This window comes from Talpa occidentalis, unplaced genomic scaffold, assembly GCF_014898055.3.
Source record: "Talpa occidentalis isolate TD23 unplaced genomic scaffold, MPIMG_talOcc4v2.1 talOcc4.8, whole genome shotgun sequence".
In the NCBI taxonomy this organism is placed as follows: Eukaryota; Metazoa; Chordata; class Mammalia; order Eulipotyphla; family Talpidae; genus Talpa; species Talpa occidentalis.
In genome coordinates, this window is record NW_023605194.1 from 38,059,387 (window position 1) to 38,085,967 (window position 26,581).

General features: G+C 49.8%; 1 protein-coding gene across 3 annotated transcripts in view; it reads left to right on the plus strand.

The window, feature by feature from the left end:
• DLG5 (discs large MAGUK scaffold protein 5) overlaps positions 1-26,581 on the plus strand; it is a 108,742-nt gene that overhangs the window by 73,979 nt on the left and 8,182 nt on the right. Inside the window, exons 8-27 of one of the 3 annotated variants that reach the window (XM_037497071.2) lie at positions 1,856-2,040; positions 3,239-3,364; positions 6,517-6,649; positions 7,096-7,223; positions 8,157-8,332; positions 8,666-8,769; positions 9,772-9,864; positions 10,066-11,085; positions 11,876-11,999; positions 12,399-12,543; positions 13,447-13,559; positions 14,147-14,236; positions 14,513-14,663; positions 16,013-16,175; positions 16,302-16,435; positions 17,075-17,221; positions 18,505-18,688; positions 19,204-19,352; positions 20,711-20,881; positions 21,758-21,954. In XM_037497071.2, coding sequence (XP_037352968.1) covers positions 1,856-2,040; positions 3,239-3,364; positions 6,517-6,649; positions 7,096-7,223; positions 8,157-8,332; positions 8,666-8,769; positions 9,772-9,864; positions 10,066-11,085; positions 11,876-11,999; positions 12,399-12,543; positions 13,447-13,559; positions 14,147-14,236; positions 14,513-14,663; positions 16,013-16,175; positions 16,302-16,435; positions 17,075-17,221; positions 18,505-18,688; positions 19,204-19,352; positions 20,711-20,881; positions 21,758-21,954 — 3,733 coding nt within the window. The remainder of the gene's footprint in view (positions 1-1,855; positions 2,041-3,238; positions 3,365-6,516; positions 6,650-7,095; positions 7,224-8,156; positions 8,333-8,665; positions 8,770-9,771; positions 9,865-10,065; positions 11,086-11,875; positions 12,000-12,398; positions 12,544-13,446; positions 13,560-14,146; positions 14,237-14,512; positions 14,664-16,012; positions 16,176-16,301; positions 16,436-17,074; positions 17,222-18,504; positions 18,689-19,203; positions 19,353-20,710; positions 20,882-21,757; positions 21,955-26,581) is intronic. The other 2 variants (XM_037497072.2, XM_054690555.1) reach the window with 2 other exon arrangements.

Consider the following 26,581-nt stretch of genomic DNA (forward strand, 5'->3'; position numbering starts at 1 on the left):
TACCCCCTTCTTCAGAGTGGGTTGTGAGAAAGAGAGGACAACTGGCAGCATTGAGGGGTCCAGGGGACTGTAAGGGTCTTTGCCTCATCTGGGTCGTGGGTCATGAGTCGTGGGTCGGCTGTGCCCTTTCTCTCGAGTCCCACTTCCCAGAGTGGGCATGTCCACTGGCATGTCCATCAGAAGGACGGAGCCATCTCGGCGGGGGGGCATCTCCAACTTCCAATACTGTTTGAATAGCTAAGTGTGGTGGACAGAGAGGCACAGCATGTGAGGGGGGAGTCTGTTGAAGGTAGATGCTCAGGCAAAGAAGCAGTAGGGCCTTTCAAGAAATTAGAGGGCGATGCTACCCAAATGCTAGACAGTTGGTCAGGGAGCACAGCCCATCCCTGGGATTCTCCAGGGGGCGCTGGGGGTCCTGCTGGGGGCTGAGTTGCAGTCCTTGTGCCTGAAGTCTGGACCAGGTAATTGTCGCTTGTGTTTCTCAGCAGGAAGCAGTCTTTGGTGGTGAATTCATTTTGGAGCCCAACAATGACAGGGCCCACGAAGAAGGAACAGGAGATGGAGGAGTGGGTGGGAGCTTCCAATTCCCCAGTGCTGCATCCCTGCTGAGATGATTTTCTAGGGTCGAATGGAAGGACCTTGCAATGAAACGCTATGTTCCCATGCTTAAAATATAAACTTGTATTAGTGTATTACAAAACACTCAGTAAAATGTAAACTGCAAACATGCAGTTGTTAAGCCTATTACTTATAATAAATTCTTGATAGAATACTCTAAAAAACTTAATTATTTAAAAAAAAAGCAAGACAAACAAATAGCATTGTGTAGAAAGAAGGGGAAAAAGTCAAAAAACTGCTGTGATTTGAAATGATCTTGGGAGACACGGGGTCTGAGCAGGTGTCGCTCTGCCTCTCCCCACTCACGGCATATTTAGCGCATAGATATTTTTTCATCTCTTTCTGACCCTGTTTGAGTGTTTGAGTCTTGGAGAGTATTTTAGAAGCTGATTCCAAGAGTTTTCCTCTGTCTCCCCATTCCTGGTTTCTTTTTGAGACCTTTTTGCAGCAGAGGCTGTACCTCTAAGTCTGGCGAGTAAGCCTGACCATGCCTGTTTATCTTGCTTATTGTTGGCAGAGGTGGAGTTTCCTGGTGCAGAGACACCAGCGTCTGCTTTGAGCTAGGGTAGGAGTTTCTACTGTGTTTTCTAAGGATTGTAGAATCACAGAAGGGAAGGGGCTTTCTGCTTCTTCTAGGAGTTTGCTTTAAAATTTTAATGGAGCATAGAATTCTTTCAGAAGATGTCATGATGCAAATGCTTCAGGTTTCAGTGTATCAAATGAACTGAGAGACACAGGACTTTACCAGCAAAAATACTAGTGCTTTCGAGATTTAAAAATAATGCAGTGTGCCAAGAGTATAAGATCCAGTATTGCAGATGCATAGGGCAGGATGATATCAAGTCCGTGTCTGCACCCTTCCCTGCCTTGGGCTTCATCCCTGCAGTTCCTCATGCTTATTGTAAGGTATCAACCAAGTTCGTGGCAGGGCAGAACCTGAACAAAGCATGCCAGGGAGACATTCCACCTAGCCACTGACATCCGTGGCTGAGGGGGGACTGGGGCTTGGGTCCAGGCTTTTGTTGGGGGGCCCTTTCAAAGCCATTCTGGATGTCTGGAATGACTGTGGGCATGTAGTCACTGTGGTGCAGGTGCGGCGGGGCTGGGTTGGGTCTGGCTAGGTTCCCAGTGTTTCCCAGCTCCCCAGAGCTCTCCCGCAACCCCTGCACCAGTCAGAGGAACTTCTAGACCAGAAGGCCCGTCACCTCCTTCTCTACTTGCCTCTTACCCCCACCAGATCAAAGACACAGTGACAATGGATGCTGGGAGAGCCAACAAGGAGGCTGAAATGCTTCGAAAGCAGTGCAAGACTCTGTGCCAGGAGCTGAAGGAAGCCCTCCAGGAGGCGGATGTGGCCAAGTGCCGGCGGGACTGGGCGTTCCAGGAACGGGACAAAATTGTAGCAGAGCGGGACAGCATCCGGTATGCAGTGCCCGGGACTAGCACTGTCTCAGACACCCCACGATGCACTGGGTCTGTGGGAGGGTCCGAATCATTTGCCACATGTCCACATAAGGTGGGGGTGAGCTTTATAGCCTCGCCTCATAGTCTTAGAATTTTCCATGATGTTTCCACTTCCCATTTCAGGTCATCTGGGAATGTAAATCTATTCAAGTGAGACCACAGTGAACTGGCATTTTCTTTTGTGACTTCCCATAAAACAGACATAGCAGGAATGCATTGCTTCTGCTGGGATTCTTTGGTGCCTACTATGTGTCAGCATCTTAGATCCCTTGAATAAGGAGGCACTAGGAGAAAAACAGCCTTTGAGGCTCCCAGGCATATGTGATACCATGCTTTGGGTGCTTTGGGGTCCCAGGCAGCTTCATCCTACGGGATAGAGGAGGAAGAAGATTCATGATCGAGTTCAAGGACTTAGAGCTGTGATTGGGTCATGCAGGGCACTGGGGGAAATGGGTGGAGCAGTCTCCCTGGAAAGTCTAACATCTGAGCTAGGTCTTGAAGCACAAGTGGGATTTTGCAGAACAAGAGGGGCACAGGCACTGGGTTTCAGGGAGCATCATGAGCACAGGTGTGGGTGTGCTGAGGGCAGGGCACTTGGGGCACTAAAGAGGGGTCAAGATTTCTGAGGGCAGGTGGTTAGGGAAAGGGAAACTGGAAGGACAGACTTGATCCTTGGATGGGGTAGACCCAGGCGAGACCGTGATGATGGCTAGTAAGGACTTGGTCACTGAGAGTTTCTGAAAGATCCCCCTGGCCTTTTGGAGGAGAGACTGGTCTTCAGTAGAGCCGGTGAGGAGATGAGCGACAGCCACACTTGGAGTGGCGAGACTGCTGATGGACTGCAGCTAGGGGTCAGTGTAGGGGAAAGGAGAGGCCGTGCATTGGATGAACTTAGCCAGGAGGCCCTGATAGAGGGGAGGCTTTGTGGGTGCTCCCTGTTTGTGTCCTCTCTGACCCTCTGTGCAGGTTTCTCCATAGTATGGTCCTGAGCTGGACTGTGATCCAGGTGTGGGGTTGGCCTGGATGGTCTTACCATCAGATTCTCTAGTATTCCTGGGCATCTGGGGGCACGGCGGATACCTAGGTGTTTGGTACTGGGGACTGTGAGTCCTCTGTCCCCTGTCCCTCATGAAGACCTTGTCCTTGCCCCCATCAGGACGCTCTGTGACAACCTGAGGCGCGAGCGGGACCGGGCTGTGAGCGAGCTGGCCGAGACCCTGCGCAGCCTGGACGATACTCGGAAACAGAAGAACGACATCAGCCGGGAACTCAAGGAGCTCAAGTACGCTGGGTGGGCGCGCTGGGAGTGCAGTGCCCCCTCTGTCCCGGGGGAAGCAGCCCCATGTTCAGGCCTGGCCATGGCTCCTACATTCTGCCTTCCTCTGTCAATGTTGAATGGGCCCGAAGGCCTCCCTCTGAGTTCATTAGAAACTTTTAAGCCAGCACAGAAGACATCAGTGGCCCTTTTGAGAGCATGTGGAGGTGGGCAGGCCTGTGAGCAAAGGCACTTAAGAAGGAAGGTCCCTGTTCCCAGGTGGTCCACTTGGGGGCAGGCAAGCATGTATTGTCCACCCACCCATTCCCTCCCTTTCTTGTTCATTCATTCATTCACCAACAAGGATTTAGCGAGCCCTTTTTCTGTTTGGGCCTCTGTGAGAGGCACTGGGGATGCTCCTGGACAAGCAAACCCAGAAAACACACAGGAGACACACCAGTGTAGCTCTACCAGAGAGATGAGTATGTGCACAGACAATGATGGCACATAGGCACGTTGAAGATACTGGTGACCTCCGCTCGGCAAGCTGTTGCATTGGCGTTGCTTGCAAGAGATGGCTTGAGGTGTCAGGCAACTTCCCCTTGGTTACAGTGTGTTGTTTAAGACCTGGTAGCCATTAGTACTGGATTGAAAATGCAAAGATCAAAGTTTAGAAGGAAATTGGCAAAGCCATCGCGATGTTCTGTCCATGTTCTGGAACAAGCTGAGAGGCAGTCACACTCTTTATCTTCACTGAAACTTCCTAAGCAGGTGGAGAGGAAAAAGGGCAGTGGGAAGCTCATGATCATGAGTGTGCAAGCCTTGCACACTTGAGTGACCGAGAGAGTGATAGCTTCCCCATCCTCCCTATTCAAAGCATCTAACCTGAGACATGCAGCTTAAATTCTAAAATAAAAACAGCAGTGCTTGAGTGCACTGAAGAAAGTCTTGGTGGTTCAGAGGTAAAGCAGCAGACTCTCTCCAAGGGCACACCTTGGGTCTGGCAAGTAATGTAATCAAATTAAGGGGAAGTCTAGATCCTCAGGGACTTAAATATGGGAGGTTTTGCATTTTATTTATTTACTTATTTTTAAAAGATTTTATTTATTTTTATACAAGAGCTGGGGTACAGGCCAGAGGTGCGGGAGGGTGAGAGGATTCACCAGAGACAGAGCAGGGAGTAGAACAGGCAGACAACAGATATACACTGCTGAGGGGAGCAGCGGGCATGACAGGAGAGGTCTGCCGCGCCATGTGGGATTCTCGCCAGTTGGCGGGGATCGAACCCACACTGCAGAGGCTGCAGACAGCTTCACAGCTCTGCGCTCAACCCACTGCGCCACCAGGGAGGCCCAGGTTCTGCATTTTAATTGAGGAATTCCCTGGAAATTCTAAGAAAGGCCATGCTCCATTAGTTTATTAGCACATTTGTGCTTGTACCTACTCTGCTAAGTTCTGAAATGAGTGGGATGCTGGTGAGGAAGCTCATGCAGCTGCTCAGGAAGCTCTCACTCTACAGAAGGAACAGACATGCCCTGTGGGAGAGACAATAGTGCAGTGAGGTTACGGGCAAAGCTTCAGGGGTGGGTGGGGCTCCGGTTGTGTCCTGGGGATGGGGCTTGGGTGGAGCTCTGTCCTGGAGGCCAGTGAGAGCACAGCCCAGCAAAGGTGTGGGCCTGGGAGGTGTCCTCTTGAGCAGGCAACAAAAATAGGTCAGTGTGTGCCAGGAACCAGCGGGCATTGCTGGTGAGTTGTAAATATCCGGACCCAGGCTTTAGGAAGAAGAGTGTTCTGTGCAAGTCCCTGGGGGAAATTACAGGGTTTCTGAGTCTTTCTTCATCCTCATAATTGTCTTTTTTTTTTTTTTTAAAGATTTATTTATTTATTTATACAAGCACTGGGTACAGTCAGAAGCGTGGGAGGGTGAGAGAATTCACCAGAGCCAGAGCGGGGAGCAGAGCAGGCAGAAGGACCGAAGTACACTGCTGAGGGGAGCAGCCGGCGGCAGGAGAGGTCTGCGCGCCATGTGGGACCCTCGCCAGTGGCCGGGGATCGAACCGGTGTTGCAGAGGCTGCAGGCAGCTTCGCAACCCAGCGCTCAACCGCTGCGCCACCAGAGGAGGCCCATCATAATTGTGTCTTACTGAGAGCTAAAGTTTTTTATTTTTTTTAAAATTTTTTAAAAAAAGATGTATTTATTTATTTATACAAGCACTGGGTACAGTCAGAAGCATGGGAGGGTGAGAGAATTCACCAGAGCCAGAGCAGGGAGCAGAGCAGGCAGAAGGACCAAAATACACTGCTGAGGGGGGCAGCAGGCGGCAGGAGAGGTCTGTCCCGCCATGTGGGACCCTTGCCAGAGGCCAGGGACCGAACCTGTGCTGCAGAGACTGCGGGCAGCTTCGCAGCCCAGTGCTCAACCACTGCGCCACCCGGGGAGGCTCAGTTTTTTATTTTAATTAAGTTCAATTTTATTTTTTTTAACTTTTAGTTGATTGTGCCATTTTTAAGAACCCTTAACTTAGTCCTAGATCTCTAAGACTTTCTTTATTTACTTCCTAAAAGTTTAATGATTTTATGTTTTGTTTTTAAATCTGTGATACATTTTGGATTAACTTTTATGTAAGGTAGGAGTTTAAGGTCAAGATTTATTGTTTGATGTGGCTGTCCAGTTGTTCCATCACTGTTGAAGTCTGTCCTGTTGAAATACTACTGCAACTTTTGTTCTTTAGGGGACCATTTCTGGGTCAGTTCCCTTTATCTGTGTGTCCATCTCCTGACAATTCCAGTCTTGATTACTCTAGCTATATAATGTCTTTAAAATAGAGTCATTTTGAAAATTGTTTTAGCTATTCTAATTCCCTTGCCTTTCTACATATACTTAAGAATAGTTTTATCTGTGTCTGCAAAAAGTCTTGCTGACATGTCAGTAGGGATTCCATTAATCCCCTAGATAAATTTGGGTAAATTTTCTGAGTTCTTAAAAAAAAAAAAAAATCACACTGTAAAAACCCACTCTCAAGAGTCCTTGACCTGACCCTTTGTATTTATTGGGAAGCTGGTAAGAAGTATTCAGGGAAAGAAGCCCCAGTTAGGTTCCATGAGTGGTCCAAGCTATGATTTGGGTGGGATGTCTCCCTCCCACAGGGCTGTTGCCATGGCTCCCTCTCTATCCACAGAGAGCAGATGGAATCCCATTTGGAAAAGGAGGCCCGGTTCCGGCAGCTGATGGCCCACAGCTCCCACGACTCGGCCATTGACACTGATTCCATGGAATGGGAAACAGAGGTGGTAGAGTTTGAAAGAGAGACGGTGAGCTGGCATCATGTCTTCTCTGCTCTTGTCAACAGGAAGAGCTACTAGTGGGGGACAGGGTGCTCTCTGCAGTGTTCCCACTGTCATGGCTGCTAGTTTGCGGCACAGCTTTCCCATCTGGAGTGCAGATGCACCCTTTCCCTGCACTTGTCCAGGCTGAGTTGTGGCAGGTTGGTCCTCTCTGTCCTCCCCAGTGGTGAACAGGAGCAGTGTGCCAGGTGGTGATGCTGGTGGGACTGTGCGTCTGCAGTTGTGGTGGGCGGTGGGGGGCTCAGGGGAATGGGGCACACAGATAACAGTTTTATCCTGGGGACTCAGAGCCCCTTCAGTCACAATGAAGGGAGATTCTCCACCACGTTGCAGTGAGTGGCCTGCGGTTTAAGATACAAAAACTTTTCCTCCTGGCTTTGTCAAATGCGCTTCTGCTGCTGCTGTTTTGACAGGAGGATATTGACTTGAAGGCACTTGGGTTTGATATGGCGGAAGGTGTGAATGAGCCTTGTTTGCCGGGGGACTGCGGCATATTTGTCACTAAAGTGGACAAAGGAAGCATTGCTGATGGCCGCTTACGGTAAGAGCGGAGGAGACCCAGGCCCTGGAAGGAAGGTGGGATCCTTGACCCAGGGGCGAGGACTTGGAGAACCAGGTGGCAGTTAAGAATGTCCCCCAACCTCTAAGGAACCCAGAGAGTGTCTGAAACCTGCAGGATTGACTGTTGCATCTGCCTCTCAGTCTGATTTTTCTCTAGTCACCGGATGCTGCATTCTGCTTCTCTAGGAAAGGACCCAGGTGGTATGTGAGAGAGCCTAGGACAATCATTGCATGCTCATTCTGTAAACTAGTTTTTATTTTAAAAGATTTATTTATTTATGTGGTACAAGCCAGAGGCGTGGGGAGGTGAGAGGATTCACCAGAGACAGAGGGGGGAATAGAACAGGCAGACTGACTGAAATACACTGCTGAGGGGAGCAGCGGATGAGACAGGAGAGGTCTGCTGCGCCATGTGGGTTGCTCTCTGGCTGGCTGGGGATCGAACTCGTGCTGCAGAGGCTGCGGATTGCTTCATAGTGCGGTCCTTAACCCCTTGCGCCACCAGGGAGGCCCATCATTCTATAAACTAGTAATGACAATACAGTAATGAAAAGCTTCTTAGTGCTTACTATTTGCCAGGGTCTGATTTCAGCACCTTCTGTAATTAATTCTTTAATCTTTATAATCCTTTGAGGTGTGTGCTATTATTGCCCCTGTATTAAAGATGAGGACTCTGAGGCACAGGGGAGTGAGGTCACCTAGCTAGCAAGTGGTAGACCCGGGATTTGAACCTAGGTGATTTAGAGCCAAAATCAGCAAGTTTATCTGCTCCCCCTCCCAGAGGAGGCCCTGTGCGTGCGTGCGTGCGTGCATGCACTGCATTCTGTCATTCTTCCCTGAATGGTGGTGGCAGGGAATTGCCTGCTGGTCCCAGGGCCTGTATGGACACTGAACTGCTTGTGCCCCTCCTCAGGGTCAATGACTGGCTGCTGAGAATCAACGATGTGGACCTCATCAACAAGGACAAGAAGCAGGCCCTCAGGGCCCTCCTCACAGGGGAGGGGGCCATCAACATGGTTGTGCGGCGGAGGAAGTCGCTGGGCGGGAAGGTTGTTACACCACTACACATCAACCTGAGTGGACAGAAAGGTAGTGGCCGCAGAAGTGGGCAGAGTGTCCCTTTCTTGTGCCAGGGAGATGGATGTGTGTGTTTCAGGCTACCTCTTTTCCAGGTGTGGGGTGCAGGTGCCATTTCAGCCCTGCCCACGGGTCTGGCTTGCCCTGGTGTGAGTGCTTGATTCACCAGATGTGAGCTTGGCCCTGGGTGGTCTGATCCGTGTGGGTGCCGGGATGGGCAGGCCGAGGTCCACCAGCATTCCTTTTTATAATTTATTTCACAAAGTGGAGGTGGGATGCCCGCTGGGCCCCACACCTGGCCAGGGTGGTCACCGGGACCACCTGTGGTCTGCCCTATGTTCACAGACAGTGGAATCAGTCTGGAGAATGGCGTATACGCTGCTGCCGTGGTGCCTGGAAGTCCCGCCGCCAAAGAGGGGTCTCTTGCTGTGGGAGACAGGATTGTCGCGGTGAGTCTCCAGGATGAGCCAGGGCCCCTGTCCTGCAGACAGATTGCTTTTGGGTCTGAACAAGGTGTAATGAACAGAGATATAGTCACCTTATTCTTGGGGATTATTCCTGGTGAACATTTAAGTGTGAATTTCCCCCCCTAGTGGTATGTTTCTATTCACTCTAAAAAATTAGGAATTAGAAAGATAGTACAAGGGGCTGTTGGCTCCCCCTACTGGTTACATCTTAGAATCATAATAACAGAACCGTTAGGCCATGGACATGAGTACACCGTGTGTGTGCATTTGGTTCCGTATCATTTCGTCATGTTACCGCCACCACAGTCAAGACACAGACTTTTCCACCACTGCAGAGCTCTCCCTCGTGTCACTCCGACACACACCCATACCCATTCATAACCCTTGACAACTCATTTCTTCTCCTCCACCTCCACAGTTTTATTATTTCGAGATTGTTATATAATTACACATAGGCAGAACATGACTTTTTAAGATTGGCTTTTTCACTCCAGTGTGCTGAGATCTCCATCCTGTGTCATCTGTAGTGACAGTGTGCTCCTCCTTGTGGCTGGGTAGGAAGCAGTCCACGGTATGGGTACATCCCTGTCAAGCCAGTCACCTGCTGTACATGCACTTTTGTAAAAGTTTGGAACATACAAAGGCCTCTCATACCATGATCTCTCTCAGTCTCTTGTACCCGGGAGTAGAAGGGCTCATCTCCCACTTGTGCCTGAAGGAGTCCTGAGTCGTGGCCCAGCATCACGTAGTAGGAAGGGGCAATGCTGGGCTGTTTCACCGGGGCCATCGGTGTTCTGGGCCCAGAATGATTGAAGGCTGTGTGCTGTACCTCTGCCTCAGGAACCACTTCACTGGACTCCTTGGGTCTTACTGGGAAAGGGCTGTCTCTCCTTTGCCAGCTCTGGATGTGGGTACCTACAGAACCAGGCCCTGTGTTCAGCATGGGCTGGCAGTGGGCCTGACAGGCTCTCCGTTTGCCCCTAGATTAACGGGATAGCTCTGGACAACAAGTCTTTGAATGAGTGTGAATCTCTGTTGCGTAGTTGCCAGGACTCCCTGACTCTTTCTCTCCTGAAGGTAAGGACTCCCACTCTGCATCAACTCTGCCTTCCTGCGGGGCAGGCACAACCTCGGTTCCCTGTACCTGGCCTGCTAGAGTTCCTTGGGAAAGTGGTGTTGATTTACAAAGTGCAGGGCGTGTGCACTGCAGGGTATTTCCAGTGGCAGTCCTGGGCTCTCACCCTCTCGCTTTCTCACTTCTGTGCAATGCTTACTCAGGTCTTCCCCCAGAGCACCTCGTGGAGTGGGCAGAACATCTTTGAAAATATGAAGGACTCTGATAAGATGTTGAGTTTCCGAGCGCACGGTCCAGAAGTCCAGTCTCAGAACAAACGGCACTTGATGCAGCACAATAACTCCACACAGACGGACATCTTCTATGCGGACAGGCTGGAGGACAGGAAGGATCCAGGCCCCCCAGGAGGCAGCAGCTCATTCCTGCACAAGCCATTCCCTGGGGGGTCCTTCCAGGTCTCCCCACAGGCCTGTCCTAGTGCCTCAGAGCGCAGCCTAAGCTCCTTCCGCTCGGATACCTCTGGGGAGCGTGGCTATGGGCTGGTGGAGGTGCGCAGCCGGCGGCCGCTGCTGCCCTTTGAGACTGAGGCGGGTCCCTGTGGGGTAGCAGAGGCCCCCCTGGATAAGGCAGAGCCTGAGAGCTCCAACAGTGGAGGCACCTGGCCCAAGGCCGTGCTTAGCTCCACAGCAGGGCCTGAGAAACTCTCTGTTTATAAGAAGCCAAAGCAAAGAAAGTCTATCTTTGACCCTAATACTTTCAAACGTCCCCAGACACCCCCCAAAATAGATTATCTGCTCCCAGTGCATGGACCTGCTCACTCCCCCCAGCCCTCCAAGAGGGTGGGGCCTCTGACCCCCCCAAAACCTCCCAGACGGAGTGACTCCATTAAGTTCCAGCACCGGCTAGAGACCAGTTCAGAGTCAGAGGCCACATTGGTGGGCAGCTCCCCATCCACCAGCCCCCCCAGTGCCCTGCCCCCTGATGTGAACCCCGAGGAGCCCATGCACGCCTCACCCCCTCGCAAGGCCAGGGTCCGCATTGCTTCCAGCTACTACCCTGAAGGGGATGGGGACTCCTCCTACCTGCCGGCCAAGAAATCCTGTGATGAGGACCTCACCTCTCAGAAGATGGATGAGCTGGGGCAGAAGCGCCGTCGGCCAAAGTCTGCTCCCAGTTTCCGGCCCAAGCTTGCACCAGTAGTGATTCCGACTCAGTTCCTAGAGGTAGAGCTCAGCCCTGGGGTTGGGGGTTGGAGGCTGGGAGAAAGGTGGGAGCAATGAGGGTGCCATGGAGTGGCCCTGTACTTGGGTCCCTAAATCCTGCTCAGCACCGGCTCCTTTGCCTTTGCTCTTTATACCAACCCAGGCAAGGGGGGTGGTAGTTGGAGTATGCCAGTGGGAAGCAGCCTCCCCAGGAGACTGGAAAGTAATATGGGGTGTTCACATTGGTGAGAGTATGACACCAAGAGGGGACAACTTTCTTGGTATAGCATTTGATTCATTTATGAAACAAAGTTTTTGAAATCCTACAACAAAACCAGGTGACATGGATCTGCCATGAGGGCTTGGGAGGGTAAGACAGCATGTGTGATACTGTTCGCCTGCAGCACAACAGTTGACTTGTTTTTGAGTGTGCGGTCGTTGTTTCCAGGAGGGAGAGGTGGTTGTGCGCAAATCATGTCACTCTCCGCAGACTAAGAGCATACACAGCCATGCAAGTTGGTGTGGAGTTGTTACATCTCTGTGCCTGAGGCACACACACCTTCCACCTTCTACACACACAGTGTGTGTGCTTGAAAGATTCCTTCCCTGTGGTTTTCTTCCATAGTCTATGTGTGTAAGGATACTCTTCCCTTTTTTGTGTGTAAGGCAACACGTGAGTAGTGACCACTCCTGACCCGGCTTCCTTTGTCCGAGTGAGAGGAGTTAGTGTGTAAGGGACAGAAGCTGCTTGTTGATGTCTGTGCAGCTCCCTGTGTCCAGCCACTCACGCCTGTTGCTTTTGCTTGTGTAGGAGCAGAAGTGCATCCCGGGCAGTGGAGAATTCTCCCTAGAACTCCAGGAGTGGTCCCCATACTCGCCAGGGCATTCAGGCCGCCACAGCAACCCCCCACTCTACCCCAGCAGGGCGTCTGTGGGTGAGTTGGCAGGGTGGGGGTGGAAGGAGGGTTGGTGTGGGCTCTGGGCTGCAAGGCCTGGGGAGGGTGGAGTAGTCATTTCAGGAAGCAGCAGTGTGTCCTCACCCCAGAGTCCAAAGAACCAGCAGTTGCTGCCCTGTCTAGGATGCAGAGTCTTGCATCAGTGGCATTGCTTAGCTGTTCAGAGCATTTTTTCCCCAGAGCCACCTGGGACACATTAAAGAGAGTTCTCCCATTTTACAGATGGAGAAAGGCCAGTAGCAAACTGGTGGGGAGAAGTGCAGTCTCCAAAGTTCTCTTCCCAAAAGAATCCATGGATGCTTTTCTGGGATACAGGAACCGGGCTTGCACAGGCCCCGGATGCTTTGGGGAAACTGTTCTCACCTAGTCCATTTCTAGGCACTGTTCCCCGGAATATGACCCCAAGTACCACCGTGAGCTCCATCCTGAGGAACCCCATCTACACTGTGCGTAGCCACAGGGTTGGCCCCTGCAACTCTCCACCCATCCCCAGAGAGGGCGGACCCCAGAGTTTGCATCCCAGGTATGTGAGCCCCACTCCTGACACCTCCCTGCATCCTACCTGGACGTAAGCCCTCTGGTTCATGAAGAGGCTTACAGGCGGAGAAGTTTCTTTGCCAGCTGGGAGGGCTGGGTAGAGCACTGCTGCAACCCCGGGGGCCTGGAATCATGACAGTGATGACAGCTGACACTTGAGTGCTCCTGGGGAGGGGGTTGCTGTGCCGAGACCTTAGTAAACATCTCAGTCTCTGCACAGCAACCTGTGGTTCAGGATTCTTCTGTCACTGGCTTAGAGATGGGGAAGTGGCCTTCAGAAGTGAGGTGGAGGGATTGGGTCAAGGTGACTTACTCTCATCCAGTCACTTCACTAGTTTTTAGTGAGTGCCCACTGCGTACCATGAGACTGTTCTAGTTCTGGGGGCGAGGGCGGGGTATATGGTGGAGAACTAAACAGACAAACTTTCTGTTATGTGGCATTCAAGTTTGGGAGGCAGACAGGAAAAGAAATTTGATAGCAGGTGGTTTCCAAGACTCTGAAGACTATAAAACTGGGTGACAAATTGGGCTATGACCTGAAGAGGGAGGCTGGGAGGGTCCCGTGGTCGGGGGCATGCTGCTGTGACCAGAGGATGGGTAGAGGCCAGCGGCACGAAACCCCAGGCGGGCCCTCCAGGCAGGAGGGCATAAGTGCTGCAGCCCAGGCACCTAGGAACAGTGTGGCGGGCTCCAGGGTCAGAGCAGGGGGGTTTGGCAAGGTTTGGTAAGTCCAGAGAATAAGTCAGGTCTCAGGACACGTCCTGTAAGTCGGGAGGAGATGCTGTCTCAGTACACAGGTCCGGGAGGCCTTGGCCCATCTCTGGTGCTCTCCCTTGCGTCCAGTCCTGCCCTTTGACCTGAGCGCCTCACTGTTCTGGTTCTCCTGCAGCGTCCAGCACCAGGGGCGCCGGAGCCTGGACCTGAGTAACAGGGCCTGCAGTGACTACTCTGAGATGAGAACCTCCCACGGGTCCAACTCACTGCCCTCCAGCGCCCGTCTCGGTAACTGCCACTAGAACCTTCTTGTCATGAGGGGGACCAGCCCTTTCTCCATCTCCTCCAGCAGCCTCCTGCCCAGCCCTCCGGGCCACCTGTTCAAAGGGACCCCAATCCCCTCCTGGATAGGGTTGGCTCCTCACTGCACCAGGAGACATTTCCTGTGGCATTTGTGTCCCTTTAGCTTTCCTTAGTGGTCCTGGGGTTTTTGAAAATGACCCAGGAACTTTGCTCATCATCCTTAGCCTGGGAAACCACAACCCAGAGTCAAATCTACTAGTCACCTCAGAGACTTAGGGAGCTGCTTCACATGTGGGGAGAAGGCGAGCAGTCACCTTTGTCACTTGGACCACTGTTCCTGTCCTGGGGCTGGGATGACCTGTGTGCTCCTGGCTGGAGCACTCGAAGCCTGCACAATTTATTTACATACCTGCTTTTCTAAAGCAGGTTCCTGTTTAGGACTCCCTGGGTGACCCCCGCTTTGCATTTTTTGGCAATTGTGTGTATTTTCTGCTTCTTGGAGGTGGTGGTGAGGGAGCGGGGGGTGGCGTGCAATCAAAGCGCTAGAGTTTTGTCCCTTTATGCAACGGCAGGGTCTTCGAGCAATTTGCAGTTCAAGACTGAGCGCATTAAAATCCCATCAACGCCAAGATATCCTCGGTCTGTCGTGGGCTCTGACAGAGGTGAGAACTCGGCTCTGCCCTCCCCTCCTGCTGTCTCCTCTCTTCTCGTGGTGGGGTGTCAGGGATCAGTTTTCTCATCTTCTCAGCAGTCAGAAGGCACTGGTCCGGCCTCAGGCCTGGTGATGTGGGGCAGAGAGAGGCCATGCAAGGCCCCACACCCGGACATGGGGCCCTGAGATGTGGCCGTGGCCTGGAGCCATGTGTCTGGATGATCTCCCTTGTGGTCCTGTTGGCTAAGAACCGAGCCGCCTGAATGACCCTGCGCTTCTCTTGCAGGTTCACTGTCGCATTCTGAGTGCAGCACCCCTCCGCAGTCACCCCTGAACCTGGACACCCTGTCCTCTTGTAGCCAGTCCCAGACCTCAGCCTCTACCTTGCCCAGAATTGCCATCAACCCTGCGTCCCTTGGGGAGCGGAGAAAGGACAGGTGAGTATGATGTGGCATTGGCGCCATGGGCACACTGGCGGGCCACACGCAGTGCAGCAGATGGCTCAGTTGAGGGAAGGGCTTGCAGATAGGAGTGCATATGTGATCCAGGGGAGAGGTTCCTCTAATTGAGTCTCTAGAATGTTCTAGCACCTTGCCCTAGCATTAGCATGTCACCAGTGGTCCTGTGGGCACATGGGGCAGGAGGTGGGGCACTTCCAGATGGCAAGGTAAGGAGCAGGGTGGGCTCCTCCCACTGAAATCCTGTAGGAGGGGTGGGCTGCAGCAGCTGGTGCCGAAGATGGCCTAACAGTGACGATGACGATGTAGGGCGCCATTCACCACTTCCCAGGCCCTTGTTGAAGCACTTTTCATGTATTCATGAAACCCTCACGGTGACCCTCCAGCACCAGTGTCATCAGCATCAACATCATCATCATTATTATTGACCCCATTTTGCAGATAAGGAAACTGCGACCAGAAAGTTGGAGTGATCTGTTAGTGGTTACAAGGCTAGCAACTGACTGACCTTCATTAGGACCTGGACTCATGTTTTATTTTTGGCTTCAGAATGCAGCTGCATTTCTTACTCCTCCCCCGGAAGCTTAAATACATTTTATGTCATTCTTCATTTTTGTGCAGTGTATGCTTTCTCCTCTCAGGTGTTGTCCCCGTAGAATTCTCACCACCAGCTCACCCGTGCACCATCACCATCATCCCTTGTGCTCTTCCCTGCCCTATTTTGATCCCTCTCCCTTCCCCTCCCCAGCAGAATGTCTCTGATTTATAGTTGCCTATTAATTTTTTAAATTTATTATAATTATTATTTTTTTCCTGATCCCTTATTTGTTTCCCCTACATTCCTCCTGTAAGTGAAACTAGATGAGCATCTTTAAATGCATGTTTTGTTATTTTGTTATGTCCATGATTATTTCCTTCTCAACATTATTTTAAGTAACCATATGAGGCAAAATGTATAAACATTTTTTTACAAAGCATCCTAATTGTTCTGAGGAAACTTCAGTGATGTTATAAAAAATTTAGATCATTCAAATGATTAGAAAGTAAGGATAACGTTACTCAAATCATCGCCTTACTAAGAGGTACCATTGTTACTGTTTTGCTAAGGTCCTCCACAGAAACCTCCTTATAAATAGGCATGTAAATCGGAATCCAGATTTATGTAAATGGGATTGCTGGCTTGTCTTCTCACGCCACAGTGTGCCCACTGTGTCTTTCCGTGTCAGTCATTTCCAGTTTACATCATTCATAATGGCTTTGCATGCCTGACCTCCCACTGTTTCCCAAACCTTTCTTTTGGGTCCCCAAAACCATGTCTCTCTTCCAAGACCCTACATGGAGGAGCCGCGCCATGTCAAGTTGCAGAAGGGCTCAGAACCTCTGGGTATCTCCATCGTGAGTGGAGAGAAGGGCGGTGTGTACGTCTCCAAGGTGACTGGGGGGAGCATTGCTCACCAGGCCGGCCTGGAGTATGGGGACCAGTTACTTGAGGTAAGGGGAACTCCCTTCTGCACTGTCGTCTTCTCGCTCTCCTGCCCTCTTCCCATCACAGAGGAGCAGTGCTCCCCACGCCCCCAGCCCCGCCACATCACTGAGCCCACTTTGGTTGTTTCCTAGTTCAATGGCATAAACCTGCGGAGCGCTACTGAGCAGCAGGCCCGGCTCATCATTGGGCAGCAGTGTGACACCATCACCATCCTGGCCCAGTACAACCCACACATGCACCAGCTCAGCAGCCACTCCCGTTCCAGGTGAGGCCTGGGCCTCTACAGGGGGAGATAAGATGGATGTGGCAGGTGTGTAACTTGCCTCTGGGAGGTCCTGGGTACTGGCTGCAAATTCTGGGGAGAGAATTGTTGACTAGCTCTGAATTTGGGGACAAGGGTATATAAAGGGAGGATGTCTCCTCCTGAAGTAGGGTTTGGGTGGAGACAGGTGAGCCCTCTGTGCAGCAGGGAGCCCCATGCATGCATACCCAGGAGTTGAGGTCCTGGGAGCAGGATTCTTCATACAGTAGCCCGGCCCCCTGTCTACCAGCAGACAGTGGACACACACCTAGATCTGCGTCTATGCTGTAGTGTAAGGCAGATAAGGGAAGGGCAGTAAGGCATGGCAAACCTACAGGGGCACGGGGAGGAGAGATGCACAAACCAAGGAAAAGGGGCAGTGAATTCATGTGCCACATAGGCCAAAACCTTTGAGGAAAGGCCAGGCAGATCTTGCAGGATGAACAACCTGAGTCCAAGCTTTCGTGCGATCTGTTTTTTGAGTACAGTGCCCGTGTGATCTGGTCTGTTGACAACCCAGACCTGGTCATCACCTGAGGAGGCCTGGCTCTGGGCAACTGAGGCTACATGCTGCTCCTTATTGTTCCTGTCCTGTACCCCCAGCTCCCACCTGGACCCTGCCGGCATCCACTCCACTCTGCAGGGCAGCGGTGCCACTACCCCAGAGCATCTCTCTGTCATTGACCCACTGATGGAGCAGGATGAGAGCCCTGGCACCCCTCCAGCCAAGCAGAGCACCACCAGCTGCAGGTCAGCAAATGTGTGAGCCTCCTGCTGTCACCTTAGCCCTGGGCCACCTTATGACACACCCTCCAAGGGGATGGCCAGTGTCTGTCAGCCTGTGCGGCAGACTGAGCAGCTGGTTGCCAGGATTTGGGTGGGAAGCACACTCTTCCTTTTTTCTCTCTCTTTTGGTCTTGTTTTCCTATTGATTCATTTTAGCTCTTCCTCTATTCTTTCTCCTTTTCTCCTTTACTCATTATCTGATTCTGTCTTTACACACAGTACCACAGTCCTGCCAGGCCCTGGGCTCTGTCATCACTAGCAATATCGCCAACCTGGAGCTCTGGGCTTAGAGGGTGACAAACCACCACCCTGGCATGTGCAGCCCACCTAAGTGCTGGGAGCACAGCAGGCCACTTGGGAGCAGGTGCAGGAGTATGGCAGGGGGTGGTGGGAGCTCAGTCTGATGTTCAGGAGGAGCAGAGAGTAGCTGTGCCAAGTGTGGGCCCAGAGCAGTCCAGGCACAGAGACCACATTCGTGGGGGCAGGCATATGTAGAAGCTGAGAGCATGGACCAGGGCATGAAGCAGTCACTGCACTCAGGGACAGGGCCACTTCCCCGCACGGTGCCACTTCCCTGCCCCAGGGGAGCCTGGACCAAGCCCCAGCCTCACTTGGAAGTGAGTAGCCCCCTCCATGTTCTTTGTTGGAGGATCAGTCCCTCTGGAATTTACCTGCAGTATTGGAACAGGCTTTTCCTCTGAGGTCCTCTTCTTCAGCCTCTATTGCTGACCCTCTCCTCCCCTCAGTTTGTTTGCGGGCTTTTTCATTTCCTGAGCTCCTTGACTGTGGGGGTCCGCTCTTCGTGTTAGCATAGTCCCTGGCCTGCAGAAGCTGCTCAGTAAACAACTGCTGAATGACTTGTCGAACTCTGGGCAGAAATAAGCTTTAACTTTTCTTGGGCAGAACAAGGTCAGGAAAACAAGTGCGGTCCAGGTGGGAGTGGTGCGGCCTAAGGCTTGTGACTGGCAGCTGGTCAGAAAGCCGGGGCATTGATTTCCAATCTGTCCCCAATGGACTCTGTGGCCTGAGGCCATGTTTTCATTCCTGCCAAACCTCAGTCTTTGGCCTGTAAGCTAACTCACTAAAACCAGAGCCGTGAGCGGGGCACCTCTCAGCACTCTGTGGTTCCAAGACCTCTTGAGGCCTGTGCTGCAAGCCTAAAATGGTTAGGGCATTAGTCACTCTTTTGTCTCTTTTGTGCCCTTCTCCTGGATATTGTTGAGAAACTTCATTTTCTTTCCCTAAAGGGTGCTGGGAGATGCCAGTAAGAAGACCCCTGAACCACGAGTTGTCTTTATCAAAAAGTCCCAGATGGAGCTTGGAGTGCATTTATGTGGTGGGAACCTGCATGGGGTGTTTGTGGCTGAGGTGGAGGATGACAGTCCTGCCAAGGGGCCTGATGGCCTCGTGCCAGGGGACCTCATCCTTGAGGTGAGTTCTGAGCTGCAGAGCCAGCCTTCCTTCATCTGCATGTCTCAGGGGGCACAGCCTCTCTCCTGGTGACCATATGTCTTTATTTTTAATCCTTACAAATCGCAGAATGCTGCCACACTGCTCTGGCAGATCACTGGGAAGTGGGCAGGGTCAGGCTTGGGCACTGGCATTTGGAGGGAGCGTGCAGTGATGAAGAGTGTCAGTTCCCTCTTGGAGGGTCTCCTGTTGGATGGAGGAGGTAGGTTGTAGGTCTTGAAATGCACACAGAGTGTATTGAGGTGCCGTGTTTTGAATAACTCTTACTTGCTGGAGTCCAAAACAGGTACTCCTGGGAGAAGCTGTCCAGGGCAGAGCAGCCACTCAGCAGAGAACTAGGCCTATCTAAAGAGGGAAGCAATAATTACCATTAAAGGGCATGTTGAGTCTGTCCTTAACCCACAACTAGCCCTTCTTTGGTGCCCAAGTCATCCTGGCTTCTGCCTTTCTGATCTCATTCTTCTGTTCCTGGACAGTACGGCAGCCTGGACATGCGCAACAAGACGGTGGAGGAGGTCTACGTGGAGCTGCTGAAGCCCAAGGACAACATCCGCCTGAAAGTGCAGCACCGCCCCGAGGAGTTTGCCAAGGTCAAGGGTCTGCCCGGTGACAGCTTCTATATCAGGTGCCTTTGGCCAGGGGTTCTGGCGATGCGGGGGCAAGGTGGGACGGTTGCTGGAGACTGTTCCTAGTGAATCTGTGGTTTTTTTTTTTTTTTAAAAAGATTTATTTATTTATTTATATAAGCACTGGGTACAGTCAGAAGCGCAGGAGGGTGAGAGAATTCACCAGAGCCAGAACAGGGAATAGAATAGGCAGACTGATGAAATACACTGCTGAGGGGAGCAGCGGGCGCAGGAGAGGTCTGTCGCGCCATGTGGGACCTTCACCCGGCGGCTGGGGATCGAACCGGTGCTGCAGAGGCTGCGGGCAGCTTTGCAGGTCAGCATTCAACTGCTGCGCCACCAGGGGAGGCCCGAATCTGTGTTTCTTATTCCCAGAGGGTTGAGACTTAAAAAACCCTTGAGGGCCACGTGGGCAGTTTCTTTAGGATTTGGAGCCTGGGGAGCTTTGAGGCTACAGAGTCATATTTTTCTGTGGACTGTTTTCCTCTCCTGCTTTCCCCCTGTCCCAGGACTGCACACCTCTTGGTGTATGTGGATGTAAAGGCATCCAGTGCCTGAAATACTGTTGTGAGGTGTGTGGGGCAGAGATTTCCTAGGAGAGGTTCCTGGTGTTGTTCATTTTCCTTAAGATTGAGGCCAAGAGAAGAATTAAAGCACTGATCAGGGCCTCCCTCGTGGCGCAAGAGGTTAAGCACAGCACTGTGAAGCTGTCCGCAGCCACTGCCACATGAGTTCGATCTCTGGCCAGCCGGGGAGCTACCCACATGGCGCAGCAGACCTCTCCTGTCTTGCCCACTGCTCCCCTCAGCATTGTAATTCAATAGATCTGCCTGTTATGTTCCCCACTCTCTGGTGAATTCTCTCACCACTCCCCCCCCCCCCCCCCCCGCTTATACCCCATCTTGCATGCATAAATAAATAGAATAAATAAATAAATAATTTTTTTTTTTTTTTAAAGCACTGATCAACTGTACCAAGAGGTACAGGTCCTTGTCTCTAGGGACTGCCTCCTCAGTGGAGGGTGGCTCGTTTCCATCCTGGGGAAGTTCTAATCTGTAGGAACTCTCAGCCTTCATTTGGGGGAGAGAGACAAATTAGAAAGGTCCATCTGGAAGGGGAGCTATGACTTTGGTCCTTGGCAAGAAGTTGTCTTTTGTGCCCGGGGAATTCTTGGGCCCAGGGAACCTTTGCTCTCGGGGGGTCTCTATCCTGGTGTGTAAAGCCTGGACTCCCTCCTTTGAGACCATCGCCAGGATGGGGGAAGGCGGGTCCTGGCTGTGGTTTGGGGGAAACCTTAGAGCAGGGAGTAGCCCTTGGGACCACCTGATTCATTCTCTTCCCTCTATCCCTGGACCAGGGCCCTGTATGACCGGCTGGCAGATGTGGAGCATGAGCTGAGCTTTAAGAAAGATGACATCCTCTATGTGGATGACACCCTGCCCCAGGGTGCATTTGGGTCTTGGATGGCTTGGCAGCTGGATGAGAATGCCCAGAAGATCCAGCGTGGGCAGATTCCCAACAAATACTTGTAAGTGTTCTTTGGGTACAGGCTCAGTGAGGCAGGGGGTGTCAGGGCGGGCGGTGGTGGCACACACAGGATGTGGGCGGGGGACCTGGGCTCCTGGAAGACTCTCCTCCTGCTGCTCATTTCAGCTTCTGCTCGGTGTCTTTTGTGAAAACCTCACGTCTGAAAAGCTGCTAATTTTAGGCCAATGCTGTCAGTCAGTGCTAAATAGAAGCATCATGGCAACTTGGGAGGCATAACTTTCTTGCTAAACAGGTTTATTGAGATATAAACTCGCATATCATCCGATTTACCCAAAGTATTCAGTTCAGTGGTTTTTGCCGACTTGTGCAACCATCACCATACTGTTTCAGAACAGTTTTTTTCACCTTTAGCCGTCTTCCTTGCCCTGTCCTTCCGTCTTTCCTCTCCAACCCTCAGCCCTGGCAGTCACTAATTTTTCTGTATCTATAGATTTCCCTGTTCTGGACTTTAGTATGGATGGACTCATTTAGTATGTGGCCTTTTGTGATTGAGTTTTTTTTTTTTTTTTTTTTTTTACTTGGCATGAAATTGCATGACATTTTCAAGGTCTGTTCATGTTGTAGCTTATATCACTGCTTCCATTTTTATGTCAGGAAGCATAACTTGTAATGACACCAAGTAAAGGCTGTCTTGGCAGTTCCTTCTAATGCTCCTCTGACTGTAAAACCTGGCCTGCTCTGAGAGCTTGCCCCCACACCAGTGGTATCCCCTACACCAAGGTCCCTGCTGCTGGGGTGGGTGCAGTGGCCTTGAAACCTGCAGAAGAGTGTTGGAGGAGCCTGGAGACCCAGCTCTTTGCTGGGTGGTAGACGGTCCGGGGACCCCTCCCAGCACTGCCATTCCCCATGACAACAGGATGGACCAAGAATTCACCCGGAGGCTCAGCATATCTGAAGTCAAAGATGACAACAATGCCGCAAAGACACTATCAGCAGCTGCACGCAGATCCTTCTTTCGAAGGAAACACAAGCACAAACGCAGTGGGTCCAAAGATGGCAAAGACCTCCTCGCCTTGGACACCTTTTCCAATGATTCCATTCCACTTTTTGAAGGCAAGTGGCTGAGCTCGCTTTCCTGATGGGCTCTCAGGGTTAGGTTGGTGGTTGGCACAGAAGCCTCACAGCAGGGACTCAGACAAGGTAGAGCTGACTTGACTTTTACACAGAAGCAGTCTAGAGATAGGTGTCCAAGTTGGCTACTGTCCCTCCCTCTGGTCAGCATGTGATTGCAGTTCCAGCCATCACATCCATGTTCAGGCAACAGGAAAGGGGAAGGAGCAAGACAGAAGTGTGCCTTGGCTCAATGTACCTCTTTAAACAACTTAACTGGACCTGGAAGCCCCCCACTCCCACAAGTTCCACTTAAATTTTATTGATTGATATCTGCAAGGGAGGTAGAAAGTCAGACCTTTAGCTGTGGAGTTGCCAGCCTCAATAATGCAGGTTCTGTTAGGAAGGAGAAAGGGAAGTTTGAGTATTAGGTGGGCAAAAAGCAGTCTCTGCTCAATGGCTTGCTTCTGGTTTGTTTTCAGACTATTATAGGCTGCTTGGTGGTGTCCAAGGGCCATCAATCCCTGCAGATCTTTGGTCTCTCTGGCCTGGACTCCTGTGTCTATTAATAAGATCCTCCCAGGGCTGGGCACTGACTCAGGCCCAGGTGTCAGACATCCCCTGGCAGATGACCCTGTGGAAAGGGTGCATTTGTCCTATAAAGCAGGAGGTTCTTGGGAATGTTGGTCCCAAGACATGTGTCCACATCCTAGAACACATGACCTAGAGGGCAGGCAGGGTGTGGAGGTTGCAGTGAGCAGAAGTGCAGTGGCAGGACCAGGAAGTTAGTCTCCTCTGTCCCTGTCTTCTTCCCTTTCTGCCTTTATTTATTTATTTATTTCTAAAGATTCATTCATTCATTCATTCATTCATTTATTTATTTATTCAAGCACTGGGTACAGTCAGAAGCGCGGGAGGGTGAGAGAATTCACCAGAGTCAGAGCGGGGATCAGAGCAGGCAGAAGGACCGAAGTACACTGCTGAGGGGAGCAGCGGGTGGCAGGAGAGGTCTGCGCCATGTGGGACCCTCCTCCGGTGGCCGGGGAGCAGCTGGGGATCGAACCGGTGCTGCAGAGGCTGCGGGCAGCTTTGCAACCCAGCGCTCAACCGCTGCGCCAACCGGGAGGCCCTCTGCCTTTGTTTTTTAACAATAAAGTTAAGGCCTGAAGCACAGCTAGTTGGGTGAACCCCACCCCTACTAGTGGCCCACTGTCAGTCATGATGGGGGTTGGCAAGCTGCAGCCCATGGGCCAGCCTAGTTTTCTGTGGCCTGTGATCTAGGACTGGGGTTCTTACATTTTTATTTTATTTATTTATTATTAAAAAAAATATTTTTATTTATGCATACAAGAGCTGGGGTATAGGCTCGGGGGTGAGAGGATTCGCTAGAGACAGAGCGGGGAACAGAACAGGCAGACTAACTGAAATACACTGCTGAGGGGAGTAGCAGGCAAGACAGGAGTGGTCTGTTGCGCCATGTAGGTTGCTCCCCGGCCATTGCTTCATAGGGTGTGTCTTAACGCCTGGCGCCACCAGGGAGGCCCCTCTTAGATTTTTAAACGTAAAGAAGACTGTTACCCTTTTGTGATAACAGTTGTTTGATTTTGCCTCTTGGCCTTCAAAGCCTAAAATATTTACTACATTGACTTTACAGGAAAAGTTTGCCCACCCCTTAAGGCAAGGCTGCTCTCATTTTGGTTTTTGCTATGCTCCCCTTTCATCAGGTTACTTTCACTCTGATCTCCCTTCCCCTTTTTGCATAGATACCACCTTGGTATATTTGGTGTGCTCTGGTGGGTATGTTTGTAGCTTTGAAAAAGTAGCTACCTGTCTGTCCTTCCTTTTAGCTCTTCAGGTTTTTGAGGTTTTCTTTCTGTGTTTTTTTTTGTTTTTGGGCGGGGTTTTTTTTTATTTTTATTTTTTCATTTTGTATTTCGAAGTTGTCATTAGGTACTTACATCATTTGAATTGTTGTATCATCTTGGCAATTGGTTCCTTATTGTGAAATATCCTCCGACTCCAGTAATGTTTCTTGCTTTAAAGGATTATTTTGTCTGATATTAGTATTGTCATTCCAGTTTCCTTTTGGTTAGGGTTTGTATAGTTCCCCTTTTTCTATCCTCTTTTTAAACTTTTCTGTAACTCTATAGTTAAATATCTCTTAAGTAACATATGGGTTTTCAAAATCCACTGTGAAAATGTAGCTGCATTTATTTTATTAGTGTATAATATGTGTATAGAAAAGTGTACAGAACAAATTTTCTCACTTTGAACACATCTGATGACAGTGTCATTCCATCATTTCTTTTTTTTAAGATTTATTTATTTATGCACACAAGAACTGGGGTGTAGACCAGAGGTGCAAGGGGTGAGAGGATTCACCAGAGACAGAGTGGGGAGCAGAACAGATAGATTGACTAAATACACTGCTGAGGGGAACAGGGGGTGAGATAGGAGAGGTCTGCTTCACCATGTGGGTAGTGCCCTGGCCGGCTAGGTATCGAACTCGTGCTGCAGTGGCTGGCGAGAGTTTGACGGCATTCTCTTTAACCCCTGCTCCACTAGAGAGGTCCTCATCAGTTTTTAATCCATCACATATATTGTAATTACCTATATATTTGGACTTACATTTACCTTCTTATTGTTTGCTTTCCATTGTCCTACTTGTTTTTATTTATTTCCTCACCTTTCCTTTTTTTTTTTTTTTGATAATCAAGTGATTTTATTTTGTCCCCTGCACCTATCAGTTTTTAGTTATTTTATTTTATTCTTTGGAGGCTTAAAGTAGACTTCACATCTGTGACTTACAACTAACATAAAACGTTACACTGATCACTCCCTTAATGATTACAAAACATCAGAACATTATAATTCCATTTTTCTCCTATCTGCCTTTTGTCTCATTATCATCTTCACTTTCATCTAAACACTGGGACAGTATTATTGATTTGCACATCGTTATTCATTTTTATTTGCCTATTACATTGCTCTTCATCCTTCCTACAATTCTGTTTCCTTCTTTTTTTTTCCCCTACTAAACAAATTTCCTTCAGCATTTATTTTCTGCTAGCTTCAGTGATATATAATTGATAAATAACATCATGTAAATTTAAGGTGTACAGTGTGATGATTTGATACGCACATATATTATAAAATGATTACTGCATCCTTCACTTCATTTTGTTGTTAGGGTGACTTCCAGCATTTCTTATAATGCAGGTTTTTTGGTGACAAATTCTAATCTTGTTTGCCTGAAAACATCTATTTTCCCATAATTTTTTTGAGGTTTTTCACTGGATATAGAATGTTAGATTGGTTGATATTTTATTTATGCATTTACAAAATAGTGTCTTCTGGCTTTCATTACATCTGAGAATGATGTAGGCTGTAGGCCTTTCAAATATGGCTTTTAATTATGTTGAAGTTGTTTCCTTCTATTTTTAGTTTGAGTGTTTCTTTTTTTTATTAGATTTTGTATTAGATTTTGTCAAATGCTTTTTCTGCATCAATTGAGATGATCGTTTGATTTGTGACCTTCATTTTGTTGATGTGGTGTATAAAATCGTCCTTGCTTTCCACATCATCCTTACTTTCTAGATAGAAATCCCACTTAGTCATTGTTTGGTTCTCTTGTATCTTGTTGAGGATTTTTGCATCAGCATTCACCAGGGATATTGTAGTTTTCTTTTTTTCTTTGTCTGAATGTGTTTGGAAGTGTTCCTCTTGAGTTTGTTGGAAGAGTTTGAGGAGGGCTAGTGTTAATTCTGTAAGTGTTCCATAAAAGACTCTAGAGTAGTCATTTGATTCTGGGCTTTTATTTTTGGGCAAGTTATTCCATTACTGTTACAATCTCCTTGTTTATTATAGTCTGTTGAGATTTTTTTTATCTCCTATATTCTATTATAGAAATGTTTCTAGTTTGTAATAGTTACTGATTTCTCTGAAATCAAATATAAGATCATCTCTTCCATTCATATTGATTTTAGTTATTGAAGCCTTCTCCTTTTTTCTTAGTGTAGTTAAGGGTTTGTCATTTTTATCAGTCATCTAAAAAAAAAAAACAACCAGGGCCTCCCTGGTGGCGCAGTGGTTGAGTGCTGGGCTGCGAAGCTGCCTGCAGCCTCTGCAGCGCCGGTTTGATCCCTGGCTGCTGGTGAGGGTCCCACATGGCGTGCAGACTCTCCTGCTGTGCCCACTGCTCCCCTCAGCAGTGTACTTTGTCAGTCTGCCTGTTCTGCTCCCTGCTCTGGCTCTGGTGAATTCTCTCACCCTCCCATGCTTCCAACAGTACCCAGTGCTTGTATAAATAAATAAATAAATAAATCTTTTTAAAAAAAAAAAAATAAAGTAATTACTGACACAGAAGGACTTACTATTGCCATTTTGTTCATTGTTTTCTGTATATTTTATAGCTTTTTTTGTCCATCTTTTCATCCTTTGCTATCTTCTTTTGTATTTCATTGAATTTTTTGCAGTGACATGCCTTGATTCCTTTCTCAGTCTTTTCATACATTTTATACGTATTTTCTTTGTGGTTATCTTTTATTTATTTATTTTTAAAGATTTATTTATTTTTGTACAAGAGCTGGGGTACAGGCCAGAGGCACGGGAGGGTGAGAGAATTCACCAG